The following is a 23,730-nucleotide window of genomic DNA, read 5'->3' as shown; positions in this document are numbered from 1 at the left end:
TACTAAATCAAGCAACTTAAAAACGGTCTGGGGGGCTCACAAAAGCCTGAGTAGACGATAAAATGACCAAAAGTTTTTTTGAAAGTGAAATATCCCTTTAATATCGGAATACTGATATAATATTGATTTCAGCTGTTCCAATTCCAAACATGCAAACATGACCCGCATTAATTACTTCAGTCTATATTGGTTGTTTAATGACTAGTATTAAAATGTTATTGTCTTTTTTATGTCCGATGTATTAGCATTTTAGTTCATAAATTTAACATAAGTATAACTTATGCATTTGAAATTAATTAAAAACTAGAAAAAGTGCTCCTCGGAGCCAGTCAGGTGTGGGCCAGCAATGTTCGGAATACGCCAATCAGGATGGAATATAAAAAATAGGACGGATCCGTCTTGATCACTTGACTATAGAAATAATGTGTAGCGATTTGCATGATGTTTGGGAAAAATGTGTAAGAGTAAATGTGTAAATCGGCCTCCTGGTGGCGCTATACTAGGGCAATGTTGAAAGGGTGGAATTAGTTCATCAACGTAGTGCGAATGTGCGAGCAAAGTTTCACCGCAATCGGACGCTGCGTTCATGATTTGCGGCATTTTGTTCTAAACGGGCCACTCCTGCAATGTCAATCTTAGCCAATCAGGATGGAATATGAAAAATCAAACAGATTCTTCTTGATCACATGACTATAGAGATTATGTCTACTGATTTGCGTGAAATTTGGATAAAATCTAAAGGAGTAATATTCAAAAATGTGTTTTATATAAGTCGGCCTCCTGGTGGCGCTATAAAAGGCAGATGTGAAAAATTCAGGGCAAAGGTTTTTCCTTGGCCTCTAGGGAGTGCACATACAAAGTTTTACACAGAACGTTGCAATTAAAATATGGAGATAAGAGGTTTCTGCCCGACAGTAAAAATATGCAATGTGGCCCCCTGGAGTGAGTGAGGAAATATAGTGGCCCTCTCCATCATCAAAGTTGCATCACCCCTGATTTGAATGGTATCTTGGTTAAGATTTAATTTCATTATAGGCGAACGGTGAGCGGTCTAAGGGGGGGGGTGAGTGTAGCAGAGTCGCTCAGAGCCTCTACCTAAAGACTAAAAGCGTAATACATAATACGATTTTTAAAAACTAGCAGATCTACAAGCTATGAGCTTGTAGATCTGCTATATTTGAATAGCCCAAAGAAATCTAAAATGACAGATGCGTTCCCAGCTTTAATGGGTTAAGTGACTTTGAACGTGACATGGTTGTTGGTGCTAAGTTACGGGCTAGTCTTGAGTATTTCCGAAACTGCTGAACTACTGGCATTTTCACGCACAACCATCTCTAGAGTTTACAGAGAATGGTGTGAAAAAAGAGAAAATATCCAGTGAGCAGCAGTTTTGTGGGTGTAAATGCCTAGTTGATGTCAGAGGTCAGAAGAGAATGGTTCGAGCTGACAGAAAGGCAACAGTGACTCAAATAACCACTTGTTAAAACCAAGCTATACAGAAGAGTATGTCTGAACCCACAACAGGTCAGCTAAGAACAGGAAACTGAGGATACAATTCACACAGTCTCACCAAAATTGGACAATAGAAAATTGGGAAAGGTGTTGCTTGGTCAGACGAGTCTCAATTTCTGCTGCAACATTCGGATGGTAGGGTCAGAATTTTGGCACTGTATCTACAGTACAACATGAAGGAATTGTATGAATATGAATGAATATTTTCTTGGCAAACTTTGGGCCCCTTAGTACCAATATTTGAGCTCCTTGTTGAATCTATGGCACGAAGGATTAAAAGGGATAGTTCACCCCCAAAATGTCTTTTTTTTTTAAATCAATTACACACCCCATGGAGCCTTGAATTCATAGAGATTTTTTTTTTTTTTGTCGCATTCCTACGCCAATAATTTGATGAGCGGCGGCGGCTCCGGTAGGAGACTCAAAATGTCAACTTTGAGTCTCCTACCGGAGACATTAGCATCTTTCCACCGGTCAACAAATTATTAACTTAGGAATTCAACAACAAAAAAATAATCATCTCCATGAATTCAAGGCTTCATGGGGTGTGAAATAAGTATTTTTTGGGGGTGAACTATCCCTTTAAGGCAGTTCTAAAGGCAGAAGGGTCCAATGAACAATCCGGTACCAGCAAGGTTTTTTTAGCAAAAAAAAATATCATTCATTCACAGGAAACTCTAGATTTAGGATGAATTGTTCAGAGTGTCAGAAAAGCAAGGTACAGCTTATTATCAAGTTGTCAGATTGAAATGAAAGCACGTATTCAAACCCCAACTGAGCAAGCATCCCAGGACTTTAAATAGTTCAGAACCAGACCTACTTTACACTGCAGCAGTAGCAGCAGTAGAGATCAGCTGAGGCAGGCTATAATGACACTGTACATGATGTCCAGATCAGTCTTCATTTATATTCCATCACACGACAGTGTGGGCTTGCCAAAAACAACAGATCTGAAAGCTACCAGTCAAGTTATTTTTGGGAAGCGCCATTGTCGTACTACAGAGCAGTGGTGGAAAAAAGTACTCACCTTTGTTACGTAAAAGTATCAATACTGCAATGTAGAAATACTCTGTTACAAGTAAAAGTCCGGAATTCAAAATTCAATTGAGTAAAAGTACAAAGGTATTGGCATCAAAATGTACTTAAAGTACAAAAGTAAAAGTGCTCATTATGCAGAGTGTCCCATTTCACAAGTTAAAAATGTATTAAAAATCTTTTGAAAATAGCCGATCTACAAGTTCACAATGCGTCGTATGGCGACGCATTGTGAGCTTGTAGATCTGCTATTTTCAAATGGTCGAAATATATAGGGCTGAAGTGGTTAGTGTATTTTGCGATAATAATCAAAGTAAAAAAAGTACGGTAACTAGTAACTAATGTTTTCAAATAATTGTAGTGGAATAAAAGTACAATATTTGCCTCTGAGATGTAGTGGAGTAAAAGTAAAAGTACTGAAAATTGGAAACTCTCCAGTAAAGTAAAAATACTTCAAAATTGTGCTTAAGTACAGTACTTACTGTAAGTAAATTGACATGGTTACTTTACACCTCTGCTACAGAGTATGCATTACACTCTGCTTTAGGTATGCCACAGTTTATTTTACTTAGCAAAAAGGTGTACTTACTATCCTTCGATAAGCCAGGTACATTTGGTCTTGTACTTATAGTTGATTGGCCCGTCCGTCAGGTACCCCGAGGGCTCCGTCAACCTGAAACAATAGCATGATAAATATTAGCATGATCAGCTCAACAATGCATTGTAAGGATTACTGGCATGTGGATATGAGGATTGAATGAATGGTCATTTCTCATCAAAACAGTTTTCTGGCTCCAAAGTTATCCAAGCCACACATAGCGTTGCAAGCAAGAGTCATAACCACAATAGTTTGACTGTGCTGCGACCCCATCGAGTTGTTGTAACGATAGTTATTATATTAGAATTGTGATCAAGCTGTATGGCTTTGGCTTCAGTTCAGATGAATAACTTTTAAGGGGAGAGTTATTGAGCCAGTGGAACAGACTCTGCACGGATATCCTCACACATGATGAATGGCACAGGTTTTAAACCTACGACATGGGCTCAAATTCCCTGAAGGACATTTCCTTTCATTGTACAGTGTGCAGCCTACTGGAGCCTATATTGTAAATGCTGGCTCAAAAAACATTTTTTAAAAAGGTAGATGAAGTGATATGTTTTTCACGAAAAGTGCTGTATTAAAAAGTTCAAGCACTATATTCTGATGGGAATCATTGGTGTAAAGTGTTTGTTCAGTAACAGGGGTCTCCTTGTCTCTCTTTAATAAACAAAAAAATTGGCCAAATTTCAGCCAATCAGGAGAGAGTACTCATGTATCAGCTTCATTTTTTTTGTGTTCCAGTTCCAATTTTGTCTGCTCATTTCTTTGTGTCCTCACTTCCAATTTAACTTGTTTAATCTGTATCCTGTATGAGTTCTCTGTCCTGATTGGATACAATTGGTATCCCAACCTGTAAATACAATTTTTGTTTTCTATAGAGCTGGAGAGACATGGGAGACTCCTGTTACTGAACAAACACTCTATAGCAATGAGTACTATCAGAATAAAGTGCTTTTTAACAAAAAAACGTTTTGTTTTAACCAAGAAATATCACTTACCCTACTTTAACATAAAACTGAACAGCCTGCACATAGAATTATGTTTTATTTTTCTAAAAATGTTTTGGAGGGGCTTGTTTTGGTCGCCTGAACAAGACAGCCGTGCCCGAATGAGAGTGCGCGTGGGAAGCAGTCGATGAGCGCGCCATGCCAGTTAGCAAGTCCTGGTTAGGATTGGGATCCGGAACTAGAGGAATCATGTCTGCTATACAATTACAATACCGGTGGTTCTCAAACTTGTTTAACCCATTAACACATTGACTGCCAATCACGTAGATCTACGCGAACCGCTTAAAAGCCGCCACGTGCCAATCGCGTAGATCTACGTGAAGTGAAAAAAAAAAAAAAAAAAAATAGTTAGTTTTTTTTTTCCAATTTCACCCAAAGACCAAGGAGATATGATTAGTTGAAGATCTAGACTCCTATCCACTTCCTTGTTAACTTAAAACTTAAAAATGCTGTATTTCGGCTCCTGAGTACTTTTTTTTTTCCAATGAAAAACTCTGGCACTGGCTAAAAAAATATGAAATAATTCTGGCAGTCAATGTGTTAAGACCTGAGGAGGCCGATTAAAAAAAAATCTCTACAGTTTTTTCTACAATTTTTCAAAAATAGCAGATCTACAAGCTCATAGTGCGGCACTCGGTGCCGCGCTATGAGCTTGTATATCTGCTATTTTTGAATAGCCAAAGAAATCTAAAAGGGACACAGATGCGTTCCAGGTCTTAATGGGTTAATTTCAAGGACCACCATCACTCTGAGTGTACAAATGTAAGAATAAGTGAATTCATAGACAGTGATTATTATTCTCCTCATAAAGTCTGACTGAAGAGTGGCCAGAGATGCCATTTGGAGGTGTCAGCTATGGCCCTACATTTCAGTTTAGCTGTAATGTATAGTAGCTTCTTCTGAACCGGTAAGTATCATACCCACAACAAATTATAACGTGAGAATAATAGAGGCACCACAGAGGTTGTGGGTTCGAATCCCCCGTGGTGGATCCGGCTTTGTCGAGCGTCTACACAAACACAATTGTCCCGTGTTCGGGGGAAGGGAAGTCGGGCGGGGAGGGTGATAATGGTGATTGCATGTACTCCTACGGGCTGGGGTGGCAACTGTCAGCAGGGAGTGTCGGGCAGGAAGATTAGGACGAAGGCCCTACGTCCTCCCGGTGGGGGCTCCTCACTGGCAGGTGAGTCAGTAGGATACAACAGCAGTGCACAACACAAAAATGTGTGTGGGGGAGGAATTAATTGGCATAATTACTAAATTGTGGAGAAAAAGGGGGTAAAAAATGATTGGCTACTCTAAATTTAGAAAAAAGGGGGAAAAAACAATAACGCCAAGGTGTTTAGCATTTAATTATGTCTAGCAGCTCTCAACTACCTAGAAAAATACAAAAGGGGAATGGGAACTCCCTCTTTATCTCTCTAACACACACACACACACACAAACACACTTCCCTTTTAGATTGTTTAGTTTTTACATGGGTCATAGTCGGTGCTATTACGAAGACAGACATGTAGCAAATTACAGAAGTTGAGTTCTCACATCGATGCTCAAAACAAGTACCAGCCACCTACAGCAACCTCTGTTGCTATGGCGACAAGGCAGTGAGACATCATCATGCGGTTACCGAGACATGTAGCAATCAGGAATGTTACTACAGTTCAATATCACATGAGGCAGTATGGTGTGTCAGTGTAAGGGTAGTTTGAACTAATCGATTTAAGCGATTGTAAAACAATAATCAAAAGCCAAATGGAACCAAATGGACCCGTAATGGTCCATTTGGTTCCATTTGTACACTGTCAGAGTTACAGACCTGTATGGGTCCATTTGGTTCCATTTGTACACTGTCAGAGTTACAGACCTGTAAGGGTCCATTTGGTTCGGGTCCATTTGGTTCCATTTGTACACTGTCAGAGTTACAGACCTGTAAGGGTCCATTCGGAACCCCCTCAAGGAACCCTGAGGGTCCCTGGAGGACCCCACTTTTGAGAACCACTGGTCTAAGATGGCTTAGGGTGGAGGAGAGAGTTTCCCCATCTTTCGTTGTGTTTGCTTTTCAAGATCCTAAATGACTTAGTTTCCAAACACTCGCTTAATTGTTTTGTCCAAGAGTGAGGGATGCTCATGGGTATTCAGCCAAGGGAGAGATTAAACACTAATTGGTAGGGGTGTGCCGATACACTAATTTCACGAAACTATACGATACGATATTTTGCTCACAACTTCGATACGATTTCGATACGATACGCACTTTTTTATTATGAAAATATATGGGGGAGAAAAAAAGCAAATGCAAACAAATAATTCAGTTTTTGCATTATTCAGACATGCAAACTTGTAGCTTTTCAGCTACAATAGCCGTTTTGAATCCAAATAGGGCAATAGTGTGACACCTGATCCGAAAAAAAACAACATGTCACCCTTTTCACCTCGGGGCTGTTTGCATGCCTGATTATTATTATTGTAAAAAAAAAAATCAAAACGATATTTTTTTCCCCAAAACGATACATATCGTCACGAAAACGTATCGCGATATATCGCGGGACGATATATCGGCACACCCCTACAAATTGGACTTGGCTACATGTGGCTTTCTATCTCGTTGTGCCGTTTTTGTTAAAAGGTTAAAGCTCTATATTGTGATAGTAATCATTGCTAAAGAGTGTCTGTTCAGTAACAGGAGTCTCCCTGTCTCTCCAGCTCTTTAATAATCAGGGGGAAATGTTTCAAGTAGGTGACAAAATATCAGCCAATCAGGAGAGTGTACCCATATATCAGCTTCATTTTTTTTTAGTGTTCCAGTTCCAATGTTGTCCATCACTTCCAATTGTTTACTCTGTATCCTGACTGGGAGACTCCTCTTACTGAACAAACACTCTATAGCAATGAGTACCATCAGAATATAGAGCTATTTAACACTTATTTTACCTTTAAGTGGCTTGTCCTGTGTCCATTGTTCTCAACTGTCTATATATGGTTACTTGTATAGTCTGTCGGGTGTTGTTTGTCTCTTTGGTGGACCACAATGGAAACATGCTTCGGCTTGTTTGTGTCTACTCCACATTGACGCTTTTGAATGGCGACACATGTTGTTGTTCTTAAATTGCTTGCCAATTAACTATATTCCATCTGTGTACTTTACTTTGGTGTAGGAGGACATCCACATGAACACAGGGACATGAATCATGCCAAACTCCAGTCCACACAGAGAGGCCTCTGCTAGGTTCGAACCCAGGACCACCCCCACCATGATGCATCTGTTGAAACTCTGGAGCCCATAACAACATATCACACACATAACACCGAGGATAATTCAGCCCCCCAAATGGATAACATTACATTACACATGCCCACCTTCCTGGGCAGTGCTGGCACTGGTCCCCAAGGGGTCCATTTGCTTGCATTTGTACACTCTCAGAGTTAAATGAACCCTTAACAACTGAGGATAGATAACATTACATTACGCCAGGTTACTTGACCCTTCCTTGGCAGTGCTGGTAATGGTTCCCCAAGGAGGGGGTTCATTTGGTTAAATGTGTAACACTCTCAGAGAACGGAGGAGTAGGTGACATTATACGCATATATGCAAGCCCCACTTACTTGAACCTGCTATGCAACAAAAATGTGGAATGCCCTTCCAAAAGTAGTCAAAACTGCCCTAAAAAAGTACCTTCAGGTGGCTGCAATTCCAAACTGGCCCCTGTAAATGTCATAACCTAGCCTCCCCCCTTGAACTTTTTTACTGTACTATATTGTACTGTGTATTTTTCATTTCTAAACTGTTTAAATGATGTTCTGTACAGTAGTGTATATCTGTCATTTTATGTTCACTACGAACTGAGTACATAAGGACCCCAATTGAAACAAGCCATGGCTTTCTTGGGCTTTTTAATCTGTATGTATGCCCACTTACTTAATCCTTCCTTGGCAGGATTGCCAGAGAACTGAGGAGTGGGTGACATTATAAGAATAATGATTGCCCACACACACACTTACTTGAACCTTCCTTGAAGGGTCCATTTGATTAAATGTGTAACGCTCTGAGAGAACTGAGGAGACATTAGAAGTATATTTAAGGCCACTTACTTGAACCTCCCTTGACAGTGCTGGCACTGGTCCCCGGCCCAGCCTCGGTCGCAGACGCACGATCCGTTCACACACTTGCCGGACAGGCAGCTCTTGTCGTCGCAGGAGCTCTGCTGCTTGCCGCTGGTCGGGGAGGACGCGTGCGAGGTGACGAGCACGAAGTAGAAGCACACGCACACGGCCAGGTATCTGTTGATCCCCCGCAGGGAGGAGGGACTCGAACCAGAGCCGGATCCACCGGTACCACCAGAGCCGATCATCTGCTGCTTGAAGAGGACCAGCTTCCCTTCTGATGATGGTTCCACCATCATGATGAAACGAGCCTCTCCTGCTGGAACAGGCTGAATCAAAGCCCCGTATCAAAGTATCAAAGGCAGTGGTTGGTAGAAGTACTGAGATCTTTTTACTTAAGTAAAAGTAGCGATACCACAATGTAACAAATACTCTGTTGCAAGAACAAAAGGCCTGTGATCAAAGTGTTACTTGAGTGAACGTATAAAAGTATTGCCATCAAGATGTACTTAAAAGTACCAAAAGTACTCAAATGTTTGATAATAGCAGATCTGCAAGCTCACAAGGCGTCGCTTTGCAACGCCTTGTGAGCTTGTAGATCGGCTATTTTCAAGTAGCCTAGGTATAAAATAGGGCTAAAGTGGTTAATGTATGTTTTATAATATAATAATGTATATCTGCTAAGTAACTAACTAGTAACTAAAGTAATCAAATCATTGTAGTGGGGGTAAAAGTACAATATTTTCCACAGAGATGTAATGGAGTAAAAGTGAAAGTACTGAAAATTGGAAATACTCCAGTAAAGAAAACAGCACCTCAAAATCGTACTTATAAGCACAGCACTTGAGTAAATGTACTGAGTTACTTTTATACACCACTGATCATCAAAGGCCTTGTTCTGAAGCCTACCCAGGTTATCTGGCCGCTAGATCCGTCGTCCTGGAGCCTGCTGCTGGTGTCCTGCATGTTGCATGCATTTTTAACACAAAAAAACACACATCCACCAGTCTAAACTGTTGTTTTTGGTGGGGAAACTACAAAACAAAAGACAATCTAAAGAACCATAGAAGAGTAGAAGTGGGTAAAAGCAGCCATCGTAGCCGATCGGGCTAGGATCCGATCCCCCAATGTTTTGGTTACAAATAGCTTATGATCCGCTTCAGATCGCGTTTAAATCCATTAGATCCTATAATAGGAGGTGGTGGTCCGCTTTAGGCTGGTGGTCCCCGGCTCCGATCGTCTTGATCGGCTGTGAAAACGGGCTCAACACCGCGGCGATTCTTCTCCACCTCCTCCAGACTGCGTCTCACTAGCAGCAGCCATGTTTATCTTGGTAAACAATCCCCCCCAAACTGCCAAAGAGACCCCCCGATCACACACTAAAACTGGACACTTTGAGTTGATCAGACGGGACCGTTTGGCTACAATGTGAACCAACGTCTAGCTACAATGAATGTAACGGTTCTGAGTGTCCGCGGCGGAACAAAGGGCCGGGAAAAGGGAACTGTTTGTGTGTGGAGGAGGCTAGCTCTCTCTCTCTCTTCCCCCCAGTGGTAGGAGCTGTGTGTGTGTGGAGGAGGGCTGCCGCTGCCGCAGTCAACATGGATGTGAATGAAAGGGGGGGGGGGGGGGGGGGTAATTGTAAGAGTTTATTATTCAAGTGTTAATCAACCCTTTTCATTTTAAGGACCCCCCATACACACACAGTTTGATATGCAAATAGGGGAGTATGCATTAGGCCAGTGGTTCTTAAACTTTTTCAAGTCAAGGACCCCACCAAATTGATATGTATTTGGTCGCCGACCCCCATCTGAAAAAATCAAAATGTTCCAAACATTTTCGATATTTGTATTTATTTTTTTCTTCTAAAAAAAAAAGCACGGCTCTGTGAACTTGTAGATCTGCTATTTTTTTGAATAGCCATCATATCAATGGAAAAGTGGTTAAAATGATTGTGAACCACTTTTGCTGGGGACCCCCTGGAGCCCCCCAAGGACCCCTGGGAGGACCAAAAATATTATTATTATTATTATTATTATTATTATTATTATTATTATTATACTATTTTATATCCATTTAAGATACACTCAGATGTCAGATCTATACTTTGAAAAACTTTTAAAACTATATGCCGAGTTAAGTCAAATAAAAGACAATGAAATGCTGAGCTAATTTACAGTTATTATATGATGTTGTTAAATGTAAGCGTGCCTGCCAGTTATGTCACTGGTAAAAAATATACCTTACGCCCTCCTCAGGTTGGAGAAAACTTTTCCCACGCATGCGTAGTGGAGAGGGTTTCTATTTAAAGAGACAGTGCCGATATTCACATTTCACAGCATTGCATGCTGTGGAAAAAAGTACCGCTTTGTGAAAACTGTTAAATGCCCTATTGAGAACTGTAATGAGGACGAATCTATTGAACACCTGCTTGTAGACTGTCAGAGGTCACAATACGTTTGGGGGAAAATGGCACAAATTTGGTTTAATGTAAATGTCACAATAACATATAATCAGTGGTGGAAAAAGTACTCATATGTTTTACTTAAGTAAAAGTATCAATACTGCAATGTAGAGATACTCTGCTACAAGTAAAGGGCCTTTGTTCAAAATGTTACTTGGGTAAAAGTACAAAAGTATTGGCATCAAAATATACTTAAAGTACCAAAAGTAAAAGTAATAAAATGTTTGAAAATTGCAGATCTATAAGCTCACAATGTGTTGCGATCCGACGCGTTGTGAGCTTGTAGATCTGCTATTTTCAAATAGCCTACGTATAAAATAGGGCTAAAGTGGTTAATGTATGTTTTATAATATAATAATGTATATCTGCTAGGTAACTAGTAACTAAAGTTTCAAAATAATTGTAGTGGTACTTAAGTACCAAAAGTAGAAAGTACTCATTATGCAGAATGTCTCATTTCAAAATGTATAAAAATCTTTGGAAAATAGCAGATCTACAAGCTCATTTTATTCAGGATTTCAGAATATTATCTTTTGTTATCATATATTTTTTTGGGGGGGTAGTAGAAAAGAACACTGGTTTAAGCCAATTTCCAGATTATTTTCATTTGGCATCATTCTATTTGAACAGGATCATAATACAGATTTTTGGGGGAAAAAATCCATGATCAGATTGATATATTATACCCGTTCTGAGACATTAAAAAAAAAAAAGATTCTGTCTGATCAAGTCTGGCAAACAGACAGATGTTTAGACTTAGTCTAGTTTAATAAATGTGTATAGTGCCACCTGTTGGTCAAATACTGTATAATAAGTGTTCCTCATTTACAAGGAAGCTTCAAAGTGTCTCATCCAGTGGTGGAAAAAGTACAACAAATCTTTACTTAAGTAAAAGTATCAATTCTGCTATATAGAAATACTCTGTTTCAAGTAAAAGTCTGGAATTCAAAATGTACTTGAGTAAAAGTACAAAAGTAGCCTATTGGCATCAAAATGTACTTAAAGGGATACTTCACTTTAGGGTCGGGGAAACATTTAAAAAATATATTAAAAATAAATGAAAAAAGTAATGGAAAATTCATGGCCCCCTCACGCATTAGAGTGTCCTACTAATGTGTGAGGGGGCCTTAATTTTGCCATAACTTCTTTCATTTTTTTAAATATATATTTTTAATGTTTATTTTATGTGAAAGTGAAGTATCCCTTTAAACAAAAGTAAAAGTACTCATTATGCAGAATGTCCTATTTCACATGTGTTCAAAATATATTGAAAATAGCAGATCTACAAGCTCACAACACATCACAAAGCGACGTGTTAGCTTGTAGATCTGCTATTTTCAAATAGCCGAAGTATATAGAAAAATTCCATGTTTTTTTTTTACTTAAGTCCAGTACTTGAGTAAATGTACTTAGTTACTTTCCACCACTGTCTCTATCTAAGGTCTCACCGGACAAAGGTGGACTGGCCACTTCTACGCATAACCGTAAAAGTGGGCACTGGGCACATAAATATTGTACACATTAACATCTAAAGTAGTATTAAAGGTAGGGTAAGTGATATTTTTGGGATATATATATATTTTTTTTGTTAAAAGGTTAAAGTAGGGCCTACTATATTCTGACAGTAATCATTGCTACAGAGCGTTTGTTCGGTCATAGGGGTCTCTCCAGCTCTTTAGTAAACAGAATATACATTCATTTTCATGTACTGTAGGTGACACAATTTAAGCCAATCAGGAGAGAGTACTGAAAATGCATTTTCTGTTTAATAAAGAGCTGGAGAGACATGGGAGACTCCTTTTACTGAACAAACACTCTATAGCAATGAGTACTATCAGAATATAGAGCTATTTAACACTTATTTTAACCAAAGTAAATCACTTACCCTACTTTAATAGAAACAATAATAATAATATTAAACATTAAAAATAATGTGTAAACAAACAAACAAACCAAAAAACTTTAATTTACACAATACTGATGATAGTGCTGTCAAACAGGTCAAAACAAAACTATGAAAACCCCTCTTCTATGAACACACATCTTATGGTTGTGGCATACAGTAGCCACGGTATATGCTATGCTTTGATGAGAACTATTTGGCCTGGCCACCACTGTATACAGTAGCTACTATAGCTACCATATGCTCTTATGAGAACTACTTGAACACCACCCTGAGTGTTTAATGTAGGCCTACTTCTCCCATGAGCTCATGTAAATATGTTTCTATCTTTGTAATATAACCCATTAAGACCGGGAACGCATCTGTGTCATTTTCAGATTTATTTGGCTATTCAAAAAAAAAAAAGTAGATATAGAAGTTCATAGCGCTATGAGCTTGTAGATCTGCAATCTTTTGAAAAATCTTGAAGATTTGTGCAAATCTTAAAGCCAACATTTGTAACTCAAATCTTTGCTTCTGGGGGTCCCTGGAACAAAACATTTTGAGATGGGGGTCCGCGGCCAAATACATATAATTTTGGGGGTCCTTGATATGAAAAGGTTTGAGATCTACTGATATAGCAACATAAGTTTTTTTTTTTAAACTGTTAGGATTTAGACATCGGCCAATTTGCACACATTTTCACAAAAAAATGCGGCACTCGGTGCCGCGCTATGAGCTTGTAGATCTGCTATTTTTGAATAGCCAAAGAAATCTTAAAATGACACAGATGCGTTCCCGGTCTTAATGGGATAAAGTAACTCTGATTCCATTTGCCTCGACATCCTGACTGATTTAGTGGTCTGTTAGTGCTTCTCAAACATTTCCGTGTCAAGGACCCCCATTAGGCCGCGGATATTTTTGTCAAGCCATGTAAAAAAAAAAAAAGTTTTTCGATAATAGCAGATACACTAGATCTGTTTCAGTGTCTGAGACATGCAAAATGTCAAAGATAGGAAATGGAAAGATCAGATTAAAGGAGTAGTTCACCCAAAAAAAATCATATTTTCTATCAATTACACACCCCATGAAGCATTGAATTCATGGAGATTCTTTTTGTTTTTGTCGCATTCCTAAGCCAAATTTGATGACCGGCGGTCTCTCCGGTGAGTCTCCTACCGGATATATTAGCATCTTTCTGCCTGGATATCAAATTATTGGCTTAGGAATGCGACAAAAACAAAAAAATCTCCATGAGTTCAATACTTTATGGGGTGTGTAATTGATAGAAAACTAGAAAAAGTGCTCCTCGGAGCACAGGTCTCCGCCAGGTCAGGTACTTATTGTGGCCTCCTGGTGGCGCTATAATAGGCCAATGTGAGAAGGGTGCAATTTCTTCTTAGGCCTTTCACGGCAATCGGACACCGCATTCATGATTTGAGGCATTTTGTTCCAAAAATGTGTTTTGCTAAATTAGACCTGCTGGTGGCGCTATAACGGGCCAATGGAAAAGGGTGGCATTTCTTCCTCTGCCTAGTGGGAATGCGCGTGTGAAATTTAACGGAAATTGCAAGCTGCGTTCATGATTTGAGGCATTTTGTTCAAAACGGACCCATCCTACAAACTTTGGAAGCCAACCTTAGCCAATCAGGATGGAATCTGGGAAATCGGACAGATCCGATTTCATCACATGACTATAGAGATAGTGTGTACCGATTTACATGACGTTTGGATAAAATCTGTAAGATTAATATTAAAAAATGGGTTTTGCACAAATCGGCCTCCTGGTGGCGCTATAACAGGCGCATGTGAAAAATTTGGGGCAGAGGTTCTGAATTGGCATCCAGGGAGTGTGTGTACACAGTTTGGCTGCGGCCGGGCCAGGGCCGGTGCTAGGCAATTTGGCGCCCTAGGCAATATTTTTTTGGGCGCCCCCCCACCTAGTGGCGCCCTAGGCAACTGCCTACTCTGCCTAATGGGCGCGCCGGCCCTGGGCCGGGCCAACGGTGCCGGAGATTAGCTGCTCACAGACAGATGGACGGACGGACGGACGGACACACGGACACACGGACGGACAGGGGGTAAAACATACTCTCTCGCCATGCCTTAGGCCTGGCGGAGACAATAAAACATTTTTTTGGGGGAACTACTCCTTTAACTGTAGCAATGGAATGGAAATGTGATGCTGAAAAAAAAGTTGTTTCATTACATTACATTACATTACAGTCATTTAGCAGACGCTTTTATCCAAAGCGACTTACAATAAGTGCATTCAACATAGGTAGGGAACGAAAACTACTAATCACCAGAAGTATTAAGTGCAATTTCTGCAAAAACAAGCAACCAAGAGTATACCTAGCGCTAAGGTAAAAGTGCAATATATCAGCTACCTATTTTCCTTAAACAGATGAGACAACAATAGCAAAATTAAATGAGCAGGAGCTAAAAGAAATAAGTGTATTGACTAAACAAGATCCAATAAAACAGTACAACAATAACACAAGCGTTCGTACAACTAGTTAACAACAAGTAGGCCAGGCAGAGAGGATGGGTAGTGTTTCAACTTCAATTTTATTGTCACAAAACAGGTTTACAAAAAATATATACTTTTGTCGCACAAGCTCCTAACATTTGCATGTTTCAAGAAAGGGGGAAAGATGTATTTGTCAAATTCCTAATATCACAGTTTATACATAAGTTGCAACTTATACGTAAACATCAATTATACAAGTGCATGGTTAAAAAAAAATCAATAAAATCTAGAATAAAAAATATAGTTAAAGGCATTTAATAAGAGCACTGTTCCAGCCAGTACAGTGTTATGTCCATAGAGGTGTGCATTGGCACTGCCCTCACGATTCAATTCGATTACGATTCACCAGGTAACGATTCGATTCGATTACAATTAACCTTGTAATAATTCGATTCGATTCGATTCGACGATGCATCGCAATGCATCACACTTTTCTATATTATTGTACAACATGGAAACTTTTTCATCAGTCAATACAAGCAGTCAGATATACTGAACGACATATAAATCTGCCTGCTGCAATTAGCAACATGATTTAAAAAAATATATATATATATATATAAAAAAATAAATAAAAAATAAATAAGATTTTCTTTTTCAAAATCGATTATTCGATTAATCGATTATTGACATTTGTGAATCGATTCATAATTGTCCATGTCCGCATTGCGATTAATCGATTATTCGATTATTTTTGATACCACTAAGTAGCACAGTGGGCTACAACATTTTCACACAGCAACCCCCCAAAATAATCATAATATTTGAACTGTGGGGACCCCCACTCTGACAAGCACTTGGAATTGTAGGAGTTGAGACATTAAATTCAGTTCCCACAGATAAATATTGTGAAAATAGCCGATCTACAAACTCACAACGGCTCGCGCTGCGAGGCGTTGTGAGCTTGTAGATCGTCTATTTTCGCAATCTTTGCCTCTTGCTTATATTATTTGACAATTTGGACATGTTTGACCAGTTTTTATAGTATAGTTTGTTGATTACTTTTGATGCTCTTTTTTAAATTGAATTTACTTTTCTTTTTTATGTATTAAAAAGGTCTTAAAAGTCCTTAAAGGAATAGTTCACCCAAAAAAAAAATTGTTTCTATCGACTAGTCACCCCATGGACACTTGAATTCATGGATAGTTTTTTATTTTATTTGTTCGTATTCCTAAGCCAATAATTTGATGACCTGCGGACCAGTAGGCACGGTTCCAGTAGGAGACACAAAGGAGACTCTTTGTGTCTCCTACCGGAACCGCTGCCGTTCATCAAATTATTGGCTTAGGAATGCGACAAAAACTAAAAAATATCCATGAATTCAACATGGGGTGACTAATCGATAGGGAAAACTAGTCATTTTGGGGGTGAACTATCCCTTTAAATTGTCACTTCACTGTCATCTGGGGACCCCCCCAAAATCATATGGGGACCCCCCTGGGGGTCCCGACCCACAGGTTGAGACTGGGCTACAACAGCATGTGCAGGAATGAAAGATGCAGAAAAAACAGGATACAATACAAATACTGTACATCTCACTTAAATTGATAGATACAGCTTGTACCAAAATTCAAGAGAGCAAGCATGTATAAGTCAGTGATTCTCAACCCTTTTAATTTCAAGGACCCCCAGTTTGATATGCAATAGGCTATGGACCCTCACTTGATACCATTTTTTATGTATTTATTTATTTAATTTAAATCTCTGGGACACTGTAAAATCCTCAGTGTTAATTTAACTCTGAGGTTATTTGGTTCCAATAAATTGTACACTCGCATACAGAGTAACAGACCCATAAGGGTCCATTTGGACCACTGGTTGGCCCCGGACCCAAAATGTTGAGAAACGGTGATGTTAGTAATCATGTCTGGTCTATTGAAGCACAATTAAAACAATAGAAACTGGTAACATCAAATCTGCCTCGCTGCATGTCAAAATTTAATTAAAGTCATTTAGCAGACGCTTTTATCCAAAGTGACTTACAATAAGTAAGTGCATTCAACATAGGTAGGCAAGAAAACTACTAATACCCCAGAAGTCTTAAGTGTATTCTCTTCTAAAACAAGCAACTACGAGTATACCTAGCGCTAAGGTAAAAGAAAAGTGCAATATACCTGCTAGCTACTTTCTTAGACAGATGAGACAAATAGGAAAATCAAATAACACACTATTATACCTGAGAGTAATAATAGCTTTTTCTTGGTTTTCTACACAATGATTGGTAAGATTTAGACAATTACTGAAAACATTTTTAGGCCTTTTTATTTTTGTGTTGACACATTATATAATCTCTACTAACACAATAGAACCCCGAGCTATTGCGATCAGTGACTAATAAAACCAGTTATGGACAAAGCACTCAACCCCAGTACTTGATTCAAAGTATAGATACTCCTGGTCAAATATCACTCCCATAGCTATAAGTGAAAGTTGCTCATTCAAACTTGTACTTGAGTTAAAGTACTGGAGTACTTGTTTTAAACAAACTACTTCAGGAAAAGTAGTAGCTATGCTTTAAAAAAATACTTATGTATTCAAAAGAACCAATTACAAAGCACATTGTGTTTTTAATATCAATGCATTGCTGTATTGAAATTTAGCATATTTCCCCCAAAAAATCAACACACAATTTTTTCAAATGTCAAGTACTGAAAATAACGGATCTACAAGTTCACAAACCGTCTCAATGTGACACGTTGTCAGCTTGTAGATCAGCTAAATTATCTGCTTTTGAAATAGGGCTTAAGGGCGCACTCCCACCGCACTTTTATTTTACCTCTGGGGCAGAATCTGCCAATGCATTGTCAATGTAAATGCGTGGAATCACGCAAGAGCGGATTTTTCCGCCTGTCGCGCAGACCTTGCGTTTATCTGCTCTGCACGACTTGTCCATTTGAAGCAGAAAACTGCTGGAGGGAGGAGCCGATTTTCTCCCTCTGTCCAATCGGGTGAGTGGAAGGCGGACCGTCCCAAGACTCAGGAAGCACCATGGTGCTCAAGGCAGCAGGCGGTGCGGGCTACGGGGAGGGTCCTGAAAGTGAGTGACAGGCGCGTCACTCCCGTTTTTTAGAATCCGCTGGCTGCAAAAAACTGTGGCCGCGCACAACCTGCGTTTAACAGCGGCCAGACAACTTTTGGTGAGAGCGCGCCCCACCGCACTTTTATTTTACCTCTGGGGCAGAATCTGCCAATGCATTGTCAATGTAAATGCGTGGATTCACGCAAGAGCAGATTTTTCCGCTTGTCGCGCAGACCTTGCGTTTATCTGCTCTCCGCGACTAAGCATAAAACTGCTGGAGGCAGGAGCCGATTTTCTCCCTCTGTCCAATCGGGTGAGTTGAAGGCGGACCGTCTCAAGACTCAGGAAGCAACATGGTGCTCAAGGCAGCAGGCGGTGTGGGCTACGGGGACGGTCTTGAATGTGAGTGACAGGTGCGTTTTTTTGAATCCGCTGGCTGCAAAAAACTGTGGCCGCGCACAACCTGCGTTTAACAGCGGCCAGCCAACTCTTGGTGGGAGCGCGCCCTTAAGGGATATTTCACTTTCAAAAAAACTTTTGGTCATTTTATCGTCTACTCAGGCTTTTGTGAGCCCCCCAGACAGTTTTTAAGTTGCTCGATTCAGTATTTAGATATTTGATATTCATTTGATCAGACCCTTCCTACAAACTCATTATAACTTCAAACTCATTTTAACCATGATAGATTCATCAAAAACACCCGTCCTTGGTTCTGGTGACTCATACCGCCCCCCTAATACGCGAGGGGGCCGTGTTTTTTCTATTACTTTTTTCATTTATTTTTTATATATTTTTGGGAAAATGAAAAAAATTTAATACAATAAAAAAGAAAATGTTTTAAATGACAAAAGTAATCGGAAAAACACGGCCCCCTCACGCATTAGGAGGGCAGGGTGAGTCACCAGAACCAAGGACGGGTGTTTTGAATCTAACATGGTTAAAATGGAGTTTGAAGTTACAATGGGTTTGTATAGGAAGGTCTGATAACATGAATATCAAATATCTAAATATTGAATAAAGCATCTTAAAAACTGTCTGGGGGGCTCACAAAGGCCTGAGTAGACGATAAAATGACCAAACGTTTTTTTGAAAGTGAAGCTTCTTAAAAATGTAGTGGAGTCCAAAGAACAAAGATTTTCTTTGAAATGTACAGTAGTGGAGTGAAAGTCATAAGTACCAAAAAATACAAATAGCCTACTCAACAGATACTCAGAAATTCACAAAATTCACTTTGGTATTTGTTATTGTTTTGTTAAAAAGGTTAATGTACTATATTCTGATAGTAATCATTGCTACAGAGCGTTTGTTCGGTCACAGGGGTCTCTCCAGCTCTTTAGTAAACAGAATATAGCACATTTTCATGTAGGTGACAACATTTAAGCCAATCAGGAGAGAGCACTGAAAATGCATGTTTTTGTTTAATAAAGAGCTGGAGAGACATGGGAGACTTAATAAGGCGTAATAAGCAATGCTTCAGCCTATACCTTTTTGGTCAGAAATGTGGGTATCTTTTCTTGATAACATTTATTTTATTTTGTTACCTATTACTGTAATGTTACCACAAATTGACTGACTGAAATAAACTAAACTAAACTAAACCAAAACTAAACTCCTTTTACTGAACAAACACAGCTGGAGAGACATGGGAGACTTAATAAGGCGTAATAAGCAATGCTTCAGCCTATACCTTTTTGGTCAGAAATGTGGGTATCTTTTCTTGATAACATTTATTTTATTTTGTTACCTATTACTGTAATGTTACCACAAATTGACTGACTGAAATAAACTAAACTAAACTAAACCAAAACTAAACTCCTTTTACTGAACAAACACGGCACGTAATGAGTAGGCTACTATCACAATATAGAGCTATTTAACACTTATGTTAACCAAAGTAAATCACTTACCCTACCTTTAAGTAGCCTACAGTAAGTAAATGTTGTTATTGTCCACAAGACTTATCGGTCCCTTTGGCCTATATATAGCTTTTAACAAAAAAGGTCACACATTGCTCGCCTGCAGAAAATCCCCATTCTCTCTGCTACTCGGCCAAATTTTGCGAAACGAAAAGGCATAGAGAAACGGGTCTATGACTAACCTGAACAAGGGGAAAATGTAAACCAGCTTCACCTCAAACGTATCCATGAAGCACTCCAGTTTATACGCCACGTTGGGCCGCGACGTACGCAGCGAAGCCCCCACGATCCCCACGATGCCCATGACGTGGATGGGAACCCAGAAAACCACGAAGGTTACAATGATCCTGGAGATGAGCTGGCTCGTCCGCTTGCAGCCGGACAGCGATATCTCCTTCACCTTCCTGTAGAGGCAGAGGTAGAAGGACGTCATGACGGAGAACGGCACCACGAAGCCGAACAGCAGGTCGAGCACGGCGGCGGTCAGGGTTTCCCCTACCATCTGCGGCGGCCTGCTGCAGTCGAAGCGGCCGTCCTTCATCCGGCCAAACGAGGCCACGGACGGCCAGGTCATGAGGCACGAAACGGCCCAGAGTCCCGCGATCAGCGCCCTCTCACCCGTGGCGCCCATCCGCGCCCACCTGCGGCAGTGGTGTAAAGTAACTAAGTACATTTACTCAAGTACTGTACTTAAAAGTACACTTTTGAGGATTTTTTACTTTACTGGAGTATTTCCCATTTTCAATACTTATACTTCTACTCCACTACATCTCAGAGGCAGATATTGTAGGCCTACTTTTACTCCACTACAATTATTTGAAAGCTTTAGTTACTATACTGCAGATTTAGATTATTATCACAAAACATACATTAACCAGTTCAGCCCTATATATATTTCTGCCATTTGAAAATAGCCGATCTACAAGCTCACAATGCGTTGTGATGCAACGTATTGTGAGCTTGTAGATCTGCTATTTTCAGAAGATGTTTATACATTTTGAACTTGTGAAATGGGACATGCACAATGAGTACTTTTACTTTTGATACTTAAAAGGGATATTTCACTTTCAAAAAAACTTTGGGTCATTTGGGTCAGGCTTTTGTGAGCCCCCCAGACCATTTTTAAGTTGCTTGATTCAGTATTTAGATATATGATATTCATTTTATCAGACACGCCCCCTTCCTATACAAACCCATTATAACTTCAAACTCCATTTTAACATGTTAGATTTATCAAAAACACCCGTCCTTGGTTCTGGTGATTCAACCCGCCCTCCTAATACACGAGGGGGGCGTGTTTTTTCGATAACTTTTTTCATTTATTTTATTTCATTCTTTTATTGTATTTAATTTTTTCATTTTCATTTTTTCAAAAATAATATAAAAAATAAATGAAAAAAGTTATCGAAAAAACACGGCCCCCTCGCATATTAGGAGGGCGGGGTGAGTCACCAAAACCAAGGACTGGTGTTTTTGATGAATCTAACATGTTAAAAATTGAGTTTGAAGTTATAATGGGTTTGTATAGGAAGGGGGCGTGTCTGATAAAATGAATATCAAATATCTAAATACTGAATCAAGCAACTTAAAAACAGTCTGGGGGGCTCACAAAAGCCTGAGTAGATGATAAAATGACCCAAAGTTTTTTTGAAAGTGAAATATCCCTTTAAGTACATTTTGATACCAACACTTTTGCACTTTTACTCAAGTAAATTTCGAATACCTTACTTTTACTTGTAACAGAGTATTTCTACACTGCAGTATTGCTACTTTTACTTAAGTAAAACATTTGAATACGTTTTCCACCACTGACCGGCGGCGATGGAGCACCCTCATGAAGCGCTGGACGCTCATCAGCGTGATGATGTACAAGTTGGCGTAGTGGCTGCAGAAGGTCACGAAGGTGACGACCTTGCAGAGGCCGTAGCTCAGGTCCCAGCGCCGCACCGAGTCGCCGATCCACACAGGCAGGACGGTCAGGCACAGCAGGTCGCAGCACACCAGGTTCAGCATCAGCAGGTGGGTGAAGTTGTTCGGATCCAGCCTGCGTAGCAGGAGCGCCAGCACGCCGACGTTTCCCAGAGTGCCCAGGACGAAGAACAGGCCCAGGACGACCGCCGCGGTCAGGTTCGCGGCGCTCGGGGTGAACTCCTCGGAGGGCGAGGTCGGCGAAGCGAGGAGATGGGAGTCGTTGGAGGTGAAAAGCTCTTCCATTTTTTTTGTTCTGGGACAAAAAGACTGATGTTTGATGGTGGTTGCAACAGCAAGGGGCGAAGACTGGGGAGTGATCTGGTGGCTTGCCTTGAGCGGAATGTGGTTTATATAGCGTGGCTGCCGGATAGAAACCTTGTATCTCCATGTTTCTTTTTTTTCCTTCTTTTTTATGAATGCCCTACTTTGTCGTAAAACAGTTTCGAAAAAAGTGGAAATAGCAGTGAAAATAGCTCATAGCGCGGCACAGAGTGCCGCGCGCTATGAGCTTGTAGATCTGCTATTTTTTTTAAATCATGAAAATGTGTTCAAATCTTTGAATATATATACTGTATATGTTTTAAAGTGAACATTTTTAACTCAAATCTTTGCTTCTGGGGGGTCCCTGGAACTAAATATTTTGAGATAGGGGTCCGCGGCCAGATACATATCATCTTGGGGGTCCTTGACATGAAAAGGTTTGAGAGCCACTGATTATAGCAACATAAGTTTATTAATAAGAGCTTGTGACTATATAATAACTCATTTACATTGGATCCATCGGAGCACTTTGAACATAAAGGCAGTGGTGGAGAAAGTACTCAAATTCTTTACTTAAGTAAAAGTACCAATACTGCAATATAGAAATACTCTGTTACAAGTAAAAGTCCAGAATTCAAAACTTATTTGAGTAAAAGTACAAAAGTATTGGCATCAAAAATGTACTTAAAGTACCAAAACTAGAAGTACTAAAATGTTTGAAAATAGTACAAATAAGTACAAATACCTCAAAATTGTGCTTAAGTACAGTACTTGAGTACATGTACTTAGTTACTTTCCACCACTGCATACAGGACACAGTTCTTTTTTATCCCAGTTCCTGTTTTGAACATACAAGGTTTCCGCCCGACAGCGACGAAAGGCACATTGAGTGATTTGGTGTCCTGCCATAAATGGACCGCGGTTTACACACGATAGCAAATGTGTATAATAATGACTCTAAATATAGACAGGAGAGAGGACAGACACGGGAAGTTGTACTTTCAAAGGTCTCTCAGGACTTGTCAAACTTTCTATTTGTTGAATTAATCACATTAACCGTGGCAGGATTTTGAGCATGCATTTTAGGGCTCCAAAGTAACAGATCTGCAAGCTCACGATACGTTGCACCGCGATGGTTGCCGATTGAAATCAGTGGTGTAAAGTAACTAAGTGCATTTAAGTACTGTACTTAAGTACAATGTTTCCGTATTTTTACCTTACTGGAGCATTTCCAATTGTCAGTACTTTTACTTCTACTCCACTACACCTCAGACAGAGGCAAATATTGTACTTTTCACTCCACTACAATTATTTGAAAACTTTAGTTGTAACTGTAGTTAATTTGTAGATTTATTATTATAAAACATACATTACCCACTTCAACCCTATATACATTTCGGCCAATTGAAAATAGCAGATCTACATGTT

General features: G+C 39.7%; 2 protein-coding genes across 6 annotated transcripts in view; both read right to left on the bottom strand.

Annotated features, from left to right (window-relative positions):
• Positions 1–9,789, bottom strand: part of atrnl1b (attractin-like 1b) — a 149,095-nt gene extending 139,306 nt beyond the window's left edge. For 2 of the 5 annotated variants that reach the window (XM_080456210.1, XM_080456211.1), the window contains exons 1-3: positions 9,166–9,789; positions 8,245–8,585; positions 3,137–3,220 (exon numbers count right to left, since the gene is read on the bottom strand). In XM_080456210.1, the coding sequence (XP_080312336.1) occupies positions 3,137–3,220; positions 8,245–8,585; positions 9,166–9,222 (482 nt within the window). In that variant the 5' untranslated portion in view covers positions 9,223–9,789. The remainder of the gene's footprint in view (positions 1–3,136; positions 3,221–8,244; positions 8,586–9,165) is intronic. The other 3 variants (XM_080456212.1, XM_080456213.1, XM_080456214.1) reach the window with 3 other exon arrangements.
• Positions 9,790–20,155: 10,366 nt separating this feature from the next.
• On the bottom strand, positions 20,156–22,284 carry LOC308104400 (C-X-C chemokine receptor type 3-like; the record flags this gene model as incomplete). The annotated part of the gene is made up of 2 exons (XM_080454808.1): positions 20,156–20,711; positions 21,884–22,284. 2 exons carry the CDS (start codon positions 22,282–22,284, stop codon positions 20,156–20,158), a joined length of 957 nt encoding a protein of 318 aa, XP_080310934.1.
• Positions 22,285–23,730: the final 1,446 nt, after the last annotated feature.

The sequence above is a fragment of the Gymnoscopelus braueri genome, assembly GCF_963280865.1.
Source record: "Gymnoscopelus braueri genome assembly, chromosome: 17".
Classification (NCBI taxonomy): domain Eukaryota; kingdom Metazoa; phylum Chordata; class Actinopteri; order Myctophiformes; family Myctophidae; genus Gymnoscopelus; species Gymnoscopelus braueri.
This window is presented reverse-complemented; position numbering and strand designations above follow the sequence as displayed.